The sequence below is a fragment of the Buteo buteo genome, chromosome 10 (assembly GCF_964188355.1).
Source record: "Buteo buteo chromosome 10, bButBut1.hap1.1, whole genome shotgun sequence".
NCBI lineage: Eukaryota > Metazoa > Chordata > Aves > Accipitriformes > Accipitridae > Buteo > Buteo buteo.
The window spans coordinates 29,449,538-29,462,460 of record NC_134180.1 but is presented as its reverse complement, the minus strand read 5'-3'; the positions used below and the strand labels follow the sequence as shown (position 1 = coordinate 29,462,460).

General features: G+C 36.4%; 1 protein-coding gene across 18 annotated transcripts in view; it reads left to right on the top strand.

Annotated features, from left to right (window-relative positions):
* The window catches only part of ADGRL2 (adhesion G protein-coupled receptor L2), a 178,581-nt gene extending 167,036 nt beyond the window's left edge, over window positions 1-11,545 (top strand). For 9 of the 18 annotated variants that reach the window (XM_075039140.1, XM_075039136.1, XM_075039151.1 and 6 more), the window contains 3 exons: window positions 3,564-3,692; window positions 4,107-4,203; window positions 10,468-11,545. In XM_075039140.1, the coding sequence (XP_074895241.1) occupies window positions 3,564-3,692; window positions 4,107-4,203; window positions 10,468-11,222 (981 nt within the window). In that variant the 3' untranslated portion in view covers window positions 11,223-11,545. Of the gene's footprint in view, window positions 1-3,563; window positions 3,693-4,106; window positions 4,204-7,022; window positions 7,152-7,376; window positions 7,459-9,745; window positions 9,799-10,467 lie in introns of all 18 variants that reach the window. The other 9 variants (XM_075039150.1, XM_075039147.1, XR_012652076.1 and 6 more) reach the window with 8 other exon arrangements.
* The last annotated feature ends 1,378 nt before the right edge of the window (window positions 11,546-12,923 follow it).

The window sequence follows — 12,923 nt, the reverse complement described above, 5'->3', positions numbered from 1 at the left end:
GGGACAAGGATTCAAAACCAACTCCTGCTGTGTGTGCTTGTGGGAGTCATGTAACTGCTCTGTGGCCTGGCCGGGTTTAAAATGGATGCACCATTTCCAACCTGGGCTTGAAAAGTTTTGAGGCTTTGGGAAGAAAATTACTGTAGAAGATGTACTGTTTAACATTGGTGATGTGGTACGTCTTAGCCTGGACTTAACAGCCAAAAGTCTTTTATGTGCACATGAAATAAATCCTGCCTCCACTGCAGCACTGCAAACAAAAGATCATTTACAATATCAGCCCATCTCAGCCTGGAAACTCTCTTTCTCCGATCGAGGCAGAGGACTTCTCCTGAGATACCATTAAGCTGCCACATAAAGCTACAGGTGATAGGCAGGGATTGTACTGTGAGTGCTCATTCATTACAAAATTGAGTGAGATGTAAAAGATAATTTTATTATAAACTTCGACATACCATAGAAAAAAGTATCATTAATGCTAGGGGAGAGTTTTCCAAAGATGCCAGCCTGACTACTTTTTTTCCAAATGTTTGCCTCCCCCAGCAATCCAACAGCTTCATGCTCTTAATTGGAAAAACTGGAATCCCCTGGCAAGAGCCTTCTCTCACGAGCGGGATGTGCTAAATGAGTTCTGCTCCCCTTTGTCCGATGGGAGCAGAGGGGTCCAGAAGGAGCGGATCTGCTGGGGAGAGAGAAAGCTTGCAGGGGAGACGAGCAAACAGGAGAGAAGGAGGTGAAGGGCACAGCTGGGTGGGATTCTCTTTGGGTTCCCTGCACCCCTTCTCTGCTCCAGACCGAGGGTGGGGACTGCTCCCAAGGATGCCTTAGAGGTGCTTCAGTGAAGGACAAAAGAAAAAAGCCCATAGCCTGTGTTAGAAGGCATGGCAAATGAAAGTAAAGAGAGTTGAGGGGAAGGGTAAACGTCAAAAAATCCCGCCAAAAAAAAATTAACGTAAAATGCAGTACATCCTGCGTTTGGAAATACCCAACTTGCAATATTTAGATTCTAAATATTTTTACCAGTTTTAGGCTGGAGACCTAGCAATTATTAACTCCCATTATAATTAGCTCACCAGAGACATAATTAACTGATATTTATAAAATGGTTTGAGACCATTGGATAAAGCATTGCTGTGTAAGTACAAAAATCACATTCTTGCATGTTCTCAGTGGTATCAGCTCTAACAGTATCAGCATCTCTAAATTTGGTGTAGACAATGGCATTCAGCCATGTTTTAGGAAAAGATCTGGTAGACAGAAAGAATTTTATCCAGATGAACATGGCACTCATTTTGAGAGAACAAAAGCACACTTAGAGAGGAGATTGGGCCTAAGAAGAAAGGGAATAAAATGCAAACATTCTCAAAATGCAAATAATTTCTAGATTAGGGTTTCAGATAATGTTGCCCTTTCTACTACTTGTATGGCACTTGAAAATCAAAAACAGATCCTTTTTTATTTCTTTTTACAGCTGCGCATTGTTTTTATATTAAGCAGAGTCAGCAAAAAGCAATATTAAAGTACCAGTCAAGTGTGAAAAAGCATAACCTAGAGCAGTAAGGTTTATACCTGAAATAATGTTAAAGCTGCCATTTCAGATTTTTAAGTTTTGATGCCTTTGACTGGATATCTTCCTATCCTCTGCCTGCATAGCTAATGTAGTCTTTTTATTCTGTTATTACTAGTTGGTCACTAAATTGAACAGAGAAATAGAATTGTGAAAGTGAAAACTATTATGTTTCCAGTTCTGACAAGATGATAGTGCTGTTGCTTCCATCAGTTTCCAACAAGCTATAATTTAGAAATAATGACAGTGGAATGCGCAGTACTGACAGATAATGTACATTCACTGCAATATAGGCATTAGGCAAAACCAGTCCTGGAGGGTGGTATTTGGGTAAAAATACAGTTTTGACTGTATTGTCTCTACTGTGTAGTGGTTCGGAGCGTTTAATATCCATTAGTGTTCAGGAATTTATTTTCTTAGGTGTTATACCATCTAGTGAAGATATATATAGAGTTACATTTTTCAGACTACAGAGTTAAAGATTATAATTCTACATCCGTGCATTTCTGTTTTCATTTTTTATGTGTCTTTTGTGCTGATATAGATAGGGGTTCACTTAAAATATTTACCATATACTTTTACAAAAAGATGAGATATTGTCCCTAGCTTGAAGTTAAGGCACTAATTATTCAAATTTTCTTCAACCTTGTGGTTTATAGAAACATCACAGTATGCATTCCACGAGTAAAATTCTTGTAATATTGAAAACAGCACATGGCATGTGTAAATCCACACTATTAGCTTTCTGCATTTTCCCCTCTCCCTTTTTTACATATACATAACTTTCTTTCTGTCCTGTATATTCATAGGTCAAGCAGAATTCCAGGTTAGCTGAAATCCCACTTTTCCCAGAAACTTAGGAGTCTCATTGATGTAGAAGAGACACTTAGATTCCCAAGTATCTGCTGGAAGATTTACGAGTTTAGACTTACACATCTTTACAAATTCTGTCCACTGTGTCCTTTCACTGATGCTGTCATGCTGCTGAGATGCGTATGCACTCTTCTGTTACCAAAAATAGTAGTCAGTGTAGCAGTGACCAAATATGAGCGAATTAGCTGCTCTGTAAATTAATCCTGATTACTTTCATGACAAATGTTAACACACATGAATTGCAAAACTGAAGTTTCCAGTAGGTCACTGGAAACAGAATGTGAATAAATGGAGGCCAAATACTGGAACCATTAATTAGTTTTGTTGCTCTGTCAGACAGAAATCTCATATATATTCAAATTTCTACGTTCAGCAAAGACAGTAATGAAGATTTTATTTTTTGTCCTAAAAGTGCAAGACGCTTCATTTCCCAGCCTTTACAGTTTAGAATTTGACTCTGGAACACTGGCGGTGCCTCCACCAGCATAGCTGGTGCTCTGCCTGGAGCGGGGCAGTCTCGTTTGTGAGCTTTGTACAATCCCAAAGCAGGTGGGACCGTACAAACTAGCAGCTGTTTGAGTTACACAGAGTAACTTTATATGAAAATGCCTTTATAGTCATTGCAGGCTTTGCACACTTTCTTGGAAGGGATAACGTAATGGGCAGTACCAAGCAGTGCAAAGGCTAGTTACCTCAGCTCTTCTTGCGTGCTGGGATGGGAAGATAGGCTTTCTATGGTTTCTGCACCAAAAGCTCATATAAAAGGGACTATTTTCAGCCAGCATTCAATTCAGGTAAACATAACTATATTAATCTACAGCATGAAGATGAAATAAAAATAATCCCATAAATAACTCAGCAGCGATTATTCAGGCACATCTACATGAAGTGCATAGATACCTTGGAAATAATTTGTTCAAAAATCCTGTATAGCTGATAATGCTGCTGCTAAGTAGGGAAAAAATACCTGATTCTGCTAATGGCCAACAATTCAACAGACAAGAATTATCTATTTGCTTGAAAAGTGTGTGAGTAGTTCCAATGCAAGGTTCATATGTTTTTTGCCAGCGGAGATATTTAAGACTATTTTTTGTGCTAAGTAATTTTTTTTTGTCCCCCATAGGTACGTAAGGAATATGGCAAATGCTTCCGACATTCTTACTGCTGTGGTGGACTACCAACGGAGAGTCCCCACAGTTCAGTGAAGGCATCAACAACAAGAACTAGTGCTCGCTATTCCTCTGGCACTCAGGTAACAAAGAATTTGACAGCAGCTTTTAATTAACCTTATTTATAAAAAGCCTGTTGAGATGTGTTCCAATCAGAAGCACTAATTGTCTTCTCATTATTATCATTTAGATGGCAAATATGTACTTCTGCATAGTAGAATTGATTTCTTTTTAAACATTTCCTTTTACTTTGGTCTAATGCAAACACCTTATTTTTCTTGTAATTAGGGGCTGGTTTATAGGAAGGTTTATGCCGTCATGTTTCATCTAAATGAAATTTAATAAATTAGAGGTTTAATAACAAGAAGTTTCACTATGTGCTAGAAGAATAGCTTACTTTAGGCCAAAATAAACACAAATATTCTACATAATAGCATGTGAATAGGAAAAAATTTTTTAACTTACTATGCTTCTGCCTCGCTGCTTTATGTTAACAGAGTCGTATAAGGAGGATGTGGAATGACACTGTGAGAAAACAATCTGAATCATCTTTTATCTCAGGTGACATCAACAGCACTTCAACACTTAATCAAGGTCAGTCACTGGGAACATTTCAGTTTTAGAAGCCTTAAATTTTATACAGATTTAATATCATTTAACACAGAATAATTGAAAAGAATGTTTTGAAAAAAAAAATTCTGGAACAGATGTTTTCTAAAAGCAGAGTTTTAAAGTCATCCACCAGCACATTTTAAAACCGTGTTCACTCAACTGGCCCCCTGCTATAGAAGTTTAATTTCTCCATTCGTGGGAATGTATTTAAATAAGTTTCATCAATAATTTAACTTAAAAGCAAGATCATAATTTTAAATCTTTCCTAACCTTTATAGGTTAAATCTGAAACAGAAATATGAGTGCAGTAACATTTTAATGCATATTTGACTATGATTTTTAGGTGCAGAAATTTTCCCAGTGAAATCTAATTGATATCATTTCTATGCAAAAGATGTCTGTAAAGCATTTATCTTTTCTATTTCAAAGAGCATCGTATCTGTCACATGGGATAGAATCCAGATTTTCAGGCACAGAGAAGCCAAACCTCCAAATTTCTCAGCTCACATAGACTTTGAAATCTGTAACCTCATTCTCATGTCCAGTTAGAAGTCAAAGGTATTAACTGAGGCAGAATGTCCCTTCCTTTCTCCCGTGTCGCCCCACCCCCCGCCCCGTGTTTTTTTAAGGCAGTTTGAGCTAGTAGTGGAGGGAAGACTGCGCTCTGCAAGCCAAGTTCAAAGCCTGTTGTCCCACCCACATCCCTAGGAGAAGAACACGTAGCCCTGATCTTATTGCGACCAGTTCCTGCTCAACTCAGAAAGTTTCAATCGGAAGATACACTAGTGTCAGGGCTGCTGTAAAGCCCTCATCAACCACAACTTGCAAATTGTCCTCCCTTGGTTTTTTTCAAGATTTGGTAGTAGGGACATGTACTTAACTCACATTCATTTTGAAAGTAAAATGTGTGGTGTTTTGCAAAATAAAAGATTTCAGAAAGCATGATTCTGTTTTTGCTGTTTGGCATCTAGAAAGTCGGTAAGACCTGGGTGTCTCACTGCTCCCCCCATCTGAATCTTGTATGTTCCTCTGGTAAAATCAAAATTAAGTAATTTCTCCTTAGTAGAAAATGTATAATTTTCATGCCCAAGAAAGAAGTATATTCCCTTCCAGTGTCTTATTAAAATCCCATAAATACACTACACATAGAAGTCTGGGATTGCACCATAATTTGCTGTCTCTGACTCCTGAGGTTTGCTCTAACCATGCTGCACCCTCAGTTACTACAGAGTTGAAAAGAGGTCTTGAAAGCTTCTCTCTGTTTCGAGCTCCGGTCTCAAGTCACTGGAGATGTTCTGCCATGATTAGAAAAATTGGTATCTTCTTTATTCAATTACAATATTGTCACTACCTCAGTGATACATACATATAAGGGTAGTTTAGTAATTAATGGAAAGGGTCATTTTTCCTTTAAAATAAAAATCAAGCTTTTAAAGGTGGCAAAAAAAAATGGATTGAAAAAAATTCTCTTAACTATAAATTACAGGTAAAAATGCTAACGAAGTTTAAACATAGCACACAAAAAAAACAACCACAAGCAAAATATATTTCAGTTAGTATTTTTAGTAGTAAATACATTACAAATGAAAAAAGCTATGATAAAAACCTTTTTAGTTGTTCATTGATACAACCTTTCAAATAAGATTAACATAATCAGACAATAATTCTCTGAATCTTAGATTTTCTGCTACCAAGTATATATGGTAGTACAAAAGCATTAATATTTCGAATATATACTGTCTATTCCTTGCCAAATAAAAATACCCATACTATAAAAATATAGCTGGCTCTTTACTTGTTCTTGGGTCTGTAATACACTAATCCTGATATACTGGTGTGCAATGCAATAGAAAAGAAAGTGGAATTTTACCTTGATGAAATGCTTAAAGTAAGTTTTAAATCACAGCATTTTGTGTGTTTGGGGGTCTTTTTTGTCATTATTCCAACCCATTTTTCTTCTAGTAGCTAGAAATTAGAGATTAATTGAGTTTTTAATAATTTCTCAAAATATGCTGATTTTTTTTTGTCATTATTCAAAGAATTGTTTAAATGGTGTTGCATTAACATGTAGAATAGGTTTGAAAAAAATCTGTTCATGTAGTGTTTTGCTTCATCTTACATTGTTTGTAAACTGATTGTTTAAAGAAAATTTGTCATTCAAGGAATTCTTTTTTAAAACCTGGCAGATAAATTTGCAGCATGAATGTCCCAGGAGAAAATGTGAATGCTCTGATTTCTTAGAGCAAATATTTTGCTTTCCCCTCAGCATGCATACTTTTGCATATACTAAGATATGCTTCTTGCAGTTTGTTATCCACTGTCTGTTTGAAAACAGCATTTCCCTTCCACTACCCATGTGTTTTTAATAAAGTGAATAACAGCTCTGATCCTGTCATAAGAGATTTTTCAATACCTTTCAATTCGAGAAATTCAGTTCTCTCAATTCTGGACAGAAGTGTTCCATATGATCATTTTAAAAGTTATAATAGCTTTACGTAGTGCCTTGATCTCTACACATTTAATTGCTATTCTTGTATAACAGTGATTTTGTATACATTAGTAAATGTCACTCTCATGAGATGTTTACTTTGGGGATTTGGACAGCACCTGTGAATTACTGGAATCTAACTGTATTTTCCTGCTCCCATTTCAAATACATAGCTCAAATACATTCAGAAATTTTCAGCTGAATTACATTTGACAAGTCCTACATGATTCATGATGAATAAAAAATACTCTTTATTGAAACTGTCAGCCTAAAATTAAAGAACTGACATTTTTTTCTGTTTCTTTTGCTTTAGGAATGACTGGCAATTACCTACTAACAAACCCTCTTCTTCGACCACACGGCACTAACAACCCCTATAACACATTGCTCGCTGAAACAGTTGTATGTAATGCCCCTTCAGCTCCTGTGTTTAACTCACCAGGTGTGCTTCTACTTCCTGAATAAAAACGCTTTTCTTGGCTCGCTGCAAATCCCTTCTTTTCCCTAGACAGAAACTCAAGTTGCAATACCCTAGCTGTACATTCTGAATTTCTGTCAGTTCGAGAAATACAGTATTGCCAATGTCAGCTTGTAAAACTGCACTATATTATAGTAATGCCTTTGCCATAACAGTATTTACCAATAATTATCCATGTTTTTAACACAGGTGGCATAAATCTTAATATACTATTACAGGACTGACACCACATGGTCTGAGAGCCCATCTTCAAGATATATATCACTTAGAGGTATCATGTCTATGCACTATAAGGTTGACTCTAAAGCTTGCTGAGAAAAACCTGCTTATGGAACAGACGAGATACTAAAGCAGCGCAAGGCATCTTGACACCTTTGGATACCCCAGTGTAGAAAATTGTATCCAGCGTCAAACAGATCTATAGTATAGTGCAGCTTTATGGTAGATCATTTTCCTGTAGGAAAATCTTGAGATTAACAGTTAGAACAGTTTAGTTCTGTAGGAATAAAGGGTGTCATCACTTACCTAACATTTTGTTGTTACATTATCTAGTTGCTTTTTTTAACTACGGTGCAATTCATCAGTAAATATCTAGCAGTTACTGTTTGATGAGTCATAAGATCACTTTAGTACAACTGGAACGATAGATCTTTGATAAAGAGCTCATAAAACCTTGTTTCCAGTTTTTATTTCAAGTTTCCTTTTTAACTGAACTGTAGTTTCTATTTTCATTCTCTTGTTTTCTTACTTTCCTTATGCTTTCCTCTAGCAACCTACAGAGAGACAAGTATGGGAGTAAAACTTAACTTTGCCTATCAAATGTAAATTTTTTCAGCATGATTTTTAATGGGCACAATTAAAACATAACTAGTGGTCATGAAGTAGACTCAGCGGGCAAGTGGTTCACAATTTGCAAATGAGATGTTTCCACATTCAAAAAGTACTTGCATACTGCTTTTTGGGAAACAACATGTGGTCTGTAGCAAACCCTGTTGGTAACAGAAGTTATGCAATGCTGAAATAATTTGCTGTTTTAAAACCAAAGCAGTGTCAAGCAGAAATGCTTAACAATTTACTCATATTTTTACATTCCCACAGTAATCTTGCTACAGGCTATGGAAAGATTTCAAATGAATTACCTGATCATGGGCAACAAAATTTGCCTCATCAAACCAATCTGAATATATTCTAGCATGCTTAACTGCTGTATATAATAGAAAACTCATTTTGGATTATCAGATATATTTTGGTATCTGTTTAGCAGAAGAAAAGAGAATTAAAATTATAGAATTAAATCACTTTCATGAGGGAAATGAATGCCAGCATGTGGTCCATGTGTTGTCTACTTTTATAAATGCCATATGTTCTGCGCAGCTAAATCCATTGCAAGAAAAATCTTGGAACATACATGAAATTGCAAAACTACAAAGTTGTTTAATCAAAGCTTAAAGAGACCTTTCAAACAACCCTCATCACTGTTTAAATGAGTACACATGGAGAGGAGTTAACAATAACACAAATACAAAATGATTTGCAAATTATTCAGAATTTATTTGGAAATTATTACTCTATTTTTTAAAGTTGAAGACAAAAATCTTTTCATGAGAAAATGCAATTACTTTTTAATTGAAAACAATATTTCCAGAGAAGATTGAATTTTCTAGGATAAGCTGCAGCTTTAATTATTAAAAAAAAAAAAAAAAAAGGAAAATGTATAAACTTTTCCAAAACAGCTTTTTTCTTATACTCCTCCAAGCCTTGCATATAATGCAGCAGCCTCACAGTGGTCAGACTCATTTCAGTAAAGTCACTCCATTCTTTCTTTACTTCCAGACATATCTGTAGATAAAGTGATTTTCTAGGAATGCTCTAACCATCTGACTTTCCATGGTTCAGACTGTTTAATTTCTTTCAAAGTTTTATTTCTTTTTTCCTTTTCCTTTGCTTGGGAAGCACTGTGCTGTCATAGTTTACATGTCTTTGTGTCTATAGGAAAACCTTTTCTTTATTGTGTTACCAAAAACAAACAAAAAAAAAAGCCAAAACCAAAAGCATAAAGACCTTAATCATCATAAGACTTCATTTTTTTCCCCCCCTTAAACTTCTTTTCATGTTTCCAGCAGACTTACCCAATCTGTCATTCCTCCAGCAGCTATGAGATATCAGCCATGGCTGATTTCCTCTTCCCATTCCACAACTAATATTTATTCTTTGGTTTAATTTCTGTGACCCATACTTACAGAAATTCCTAACATTTCTGCATTTGACTTCCATGCCCATGGTAACTGTGGGCCTAACTCTTAATTAACTATTCTGGTTCATTCAGCGCTGTCACTGTGACTGATGCAGACTGCAGGCAAACTTTGACCTTTAGAAGCCTGGGGCCATTGTTGGCAGACAGAATATTAGTGCAAAAAAATTACATTAAGTGGGAAAAGAAAAGCTGTTATTGCTTAGTAATCTAATTTGCTGAACCCTTGCTCTGACTAAGTTGCTGAGAAGCTCAGTAATTCTTCATCATGTTACAATAAATCATTTTACTTTCTTTTATATATCAGCTACTCTTAGGCCAGATAGCCTGAGCAGACAGACATGATGTGAGTTGTCCAAAGTGAGTCATTCCACCTGCTGTCTATCGTGTTGTTGGATGGTGCTTGTGGGCCCTGGTCCCTGTAGTGTGAAAGATGGCTGTCCTTGTTTAACATAAATTCTTTGTATTTATCCATTTTTTTCATTCTTTTCTTTACTTCATCTCAAAAAAAAAAAAAAAAAAGGAAAAAATGTTAGAAATGTTGTTAAAGTAGTTGCTTGCCAGTTATGTGGGTTTATGTCGTACATTTACCTTCAGTTATGTCTGTGATCTAATTCCTTTTTAATTTAGTGTCGTTTAGGACAAATTCTGTTAATTTTCTTTTTCTAAATCATGGTGGTGTACTTCAAAACATAGAAGTTTCCAAATGAATTGCTTTGCATTACATATGCAAGGGCATGGAGTGAACAGTTCCTTGTGGAAGAGTCACAGAATTGACACTAAATTAAGAAATTAAAATGCCACTATTCCTCTCAGGAAATACACGTTACTATTTTTAAAATGCATCTTTCCTATAAGGTGTGCAACTGTTTACATTTGGGAATGTTCAGTAACCTAACTTTTCTCAAGTCTTACTTCCAAGTACAACTTTGTCCTGAACTACATTAAAGAATTATGTTAAAAAACAAAAAATACTAGTTGATAAAAAGCACATCAGGCAATAACCAGGGCTGTCCTTTTCCGTTTCAGGACATTCACTGAACAATGCCAGGGATACAAGTGCCATGGATACTCTACCGCTAAATGGTAATTTCAACAACAGCTACTCATTGCGCAATGGAGACTATAACGACAGCGTGCAAGTTGTAGACTGTGGACTAAGCCTGAATGATACTGCTTTTGAGAAAATGATCATTTCAGAACTAGTGCACAACAACTTGCGGGGCAGCAGCAAGAACCACAACCTGGAGCGCACGCTACCAGCCAAAGCTGTGATCGGCGGGAGCAGTAGCGAAGATGACGCCATCGTGGCAGATGCCTCATCTTTGATGCACAGCGACGCCCCCGGGCTGGAGCTCCACCACAAAGAGCTTGAGGCCCCACTCATTCCTCAGCGGACTCACTCCCTTCTGTACCAGCCCCAGAAGAAAGTGAAGACCGAGGGAACCGACAGCTACGTCTCTCAGCTGACAGCCGAGGCTGACGACCACCTCCAGTCCCCCAACAGAGACTCTCTTTACACGAGCATGCCCAATCTCAGAGACTCTCCGTATCCAGAGAGCAGCCCCGACGTTGAAGAAGATCTCTCTCCCTCCAGGAGGAGTGAAAATGAGGACATTTACTACAAGAGCATGCCAAACCTAGGAGCTGGACATCAGCTTCAGATGTACTATCAGATCAGCAGGGGTAATAGCGACGGCTATATAATTCCCATTAACAAGGAAGGATGTATTCCAGAAGGGGATGTTAGAGAAGGACAAATGCAACTCGTGACAAGCCTTTAATAGTGTAGCAAAGAAATATTAAAGGCCACGTACAAGTATTAAAAAGACTTAATTGGCCCCATGCAGGCTCCCTCATATCTGCTTGAAGAGACAATTCTGTTGACGCTGTGGTTCTCCAGTAACGGGGATGACTGGACCTCGCAGTTCTGTGAATTTTTATAAAACAAAAACTTTGTATATACACAGAGTATACTAAAATGAATTATTTGTTACAAAGAAAAGAAATACCAACAAGGTATTTTAAGATATCTTCTGCTGCTGAATTTAACAAAATTGTGAAAAAAAAAAAAGAGAAATAAACACTTTCCAGCCATTTTACTGCAGCAGTTTGTGAACTAAATTTGTAAATATGGCTGCACCATTTTTTTTTTCTAGGCCTACATTGTATTATATACAAGGCGTAGGCTCTAAAATCCTGTGGGACAAATTTACTGTACCTTACTGTTCCTGACAAGACTTGCAAAAGCAGGAGAGATATTCTGCATCAGTTTGCAGTTCACTGCAAATCTTTTCCATTAGGGCAAAGATTGAATACATGTCTAACCACTAGCAATCAAGCCACAGGCCTTATTTCATATATTTCCTCAACTGTACAATGAACCGTTCTCATGAAAAAATGGCTAAAGAAATTATATTTTGTTCTATTGCTAGGGTAAAATAAATACATTTGTGTCCAACTGAAATATAAGTGTCATTAAAAAATAATTTTAAAGAGTTTGAAGAAAATATTGTGAAAAGCTCTTGGTTGCACATATGTTATAAGCTGTTTTTCTTACACTCTGTTCATAGTACGGTAGTATGTTTAAAATGCAAGTTCTACCCGTTTTCACTTATTTTTCACTGTAAACAGTGTTCTGCTTTGACAAGTTAGATTTTATTCTTACGTTTTGAATTTTTATTGCCAAAAAAACATAATTTGGGGAGAAAATTGTTTTAGAAGCCAATTATGCCAAGCCTTGCACAAATTTGGTATAGCTAACAAAGATTGTAACTCAATTCCCTGTTCATTCTTTAATCGGGGTTGGGTGGTAAGGGGTAAAGGGGACACTGGACACTTCTCACAAGCTTTCTCGTGAATAAAAGGTGCCTGTCCTTTAAAAAAATAAATAAAATATAACTATTACTCTTCCATATTCCTTCTGCCTATATTTAGTAATTAATTTATTTTATGATAAAAATCTAATGAAATGTAAATTGTTTCAACAAAATTCTGCTTTTTTCATCCCTTTGTGTAAACCTGTTAATATTGAGCCCATCACTAATATCCAGTGTAAAGTTTAACACCTGTTTGACAGTAAATAAATGTGAATTTTTTTCCAAATAGGTAAAATGTGCATTATTATGTACAAAGCATAATTGGCATCAGCAGTCCTTCAACCCAGCTGTATCCTGCTTAGAATGGCTTCTTCACGTTTCATGATTTAAGTGTCGAGAATACAATAGAAACTGTCTATATAGCTCTACAGAAGAGAGGTCATCTTTACTGTCCATTACTCTAGTCACAATTGAATAGGGTCAAACTCAGACATAGCAGGGTCATTAGGAAAATGTACTGTAATTCCATATATTTACATAACTTTTAAGTAGGCATCTGTACTGAAATTAAAAATAAGGTGGTAAACACCACTATCATATTCTTGGCAACAGTAATTAGCAGTTAATTATTAGTGATGAAGATATATTGTTGCAGTGGGGAAAACA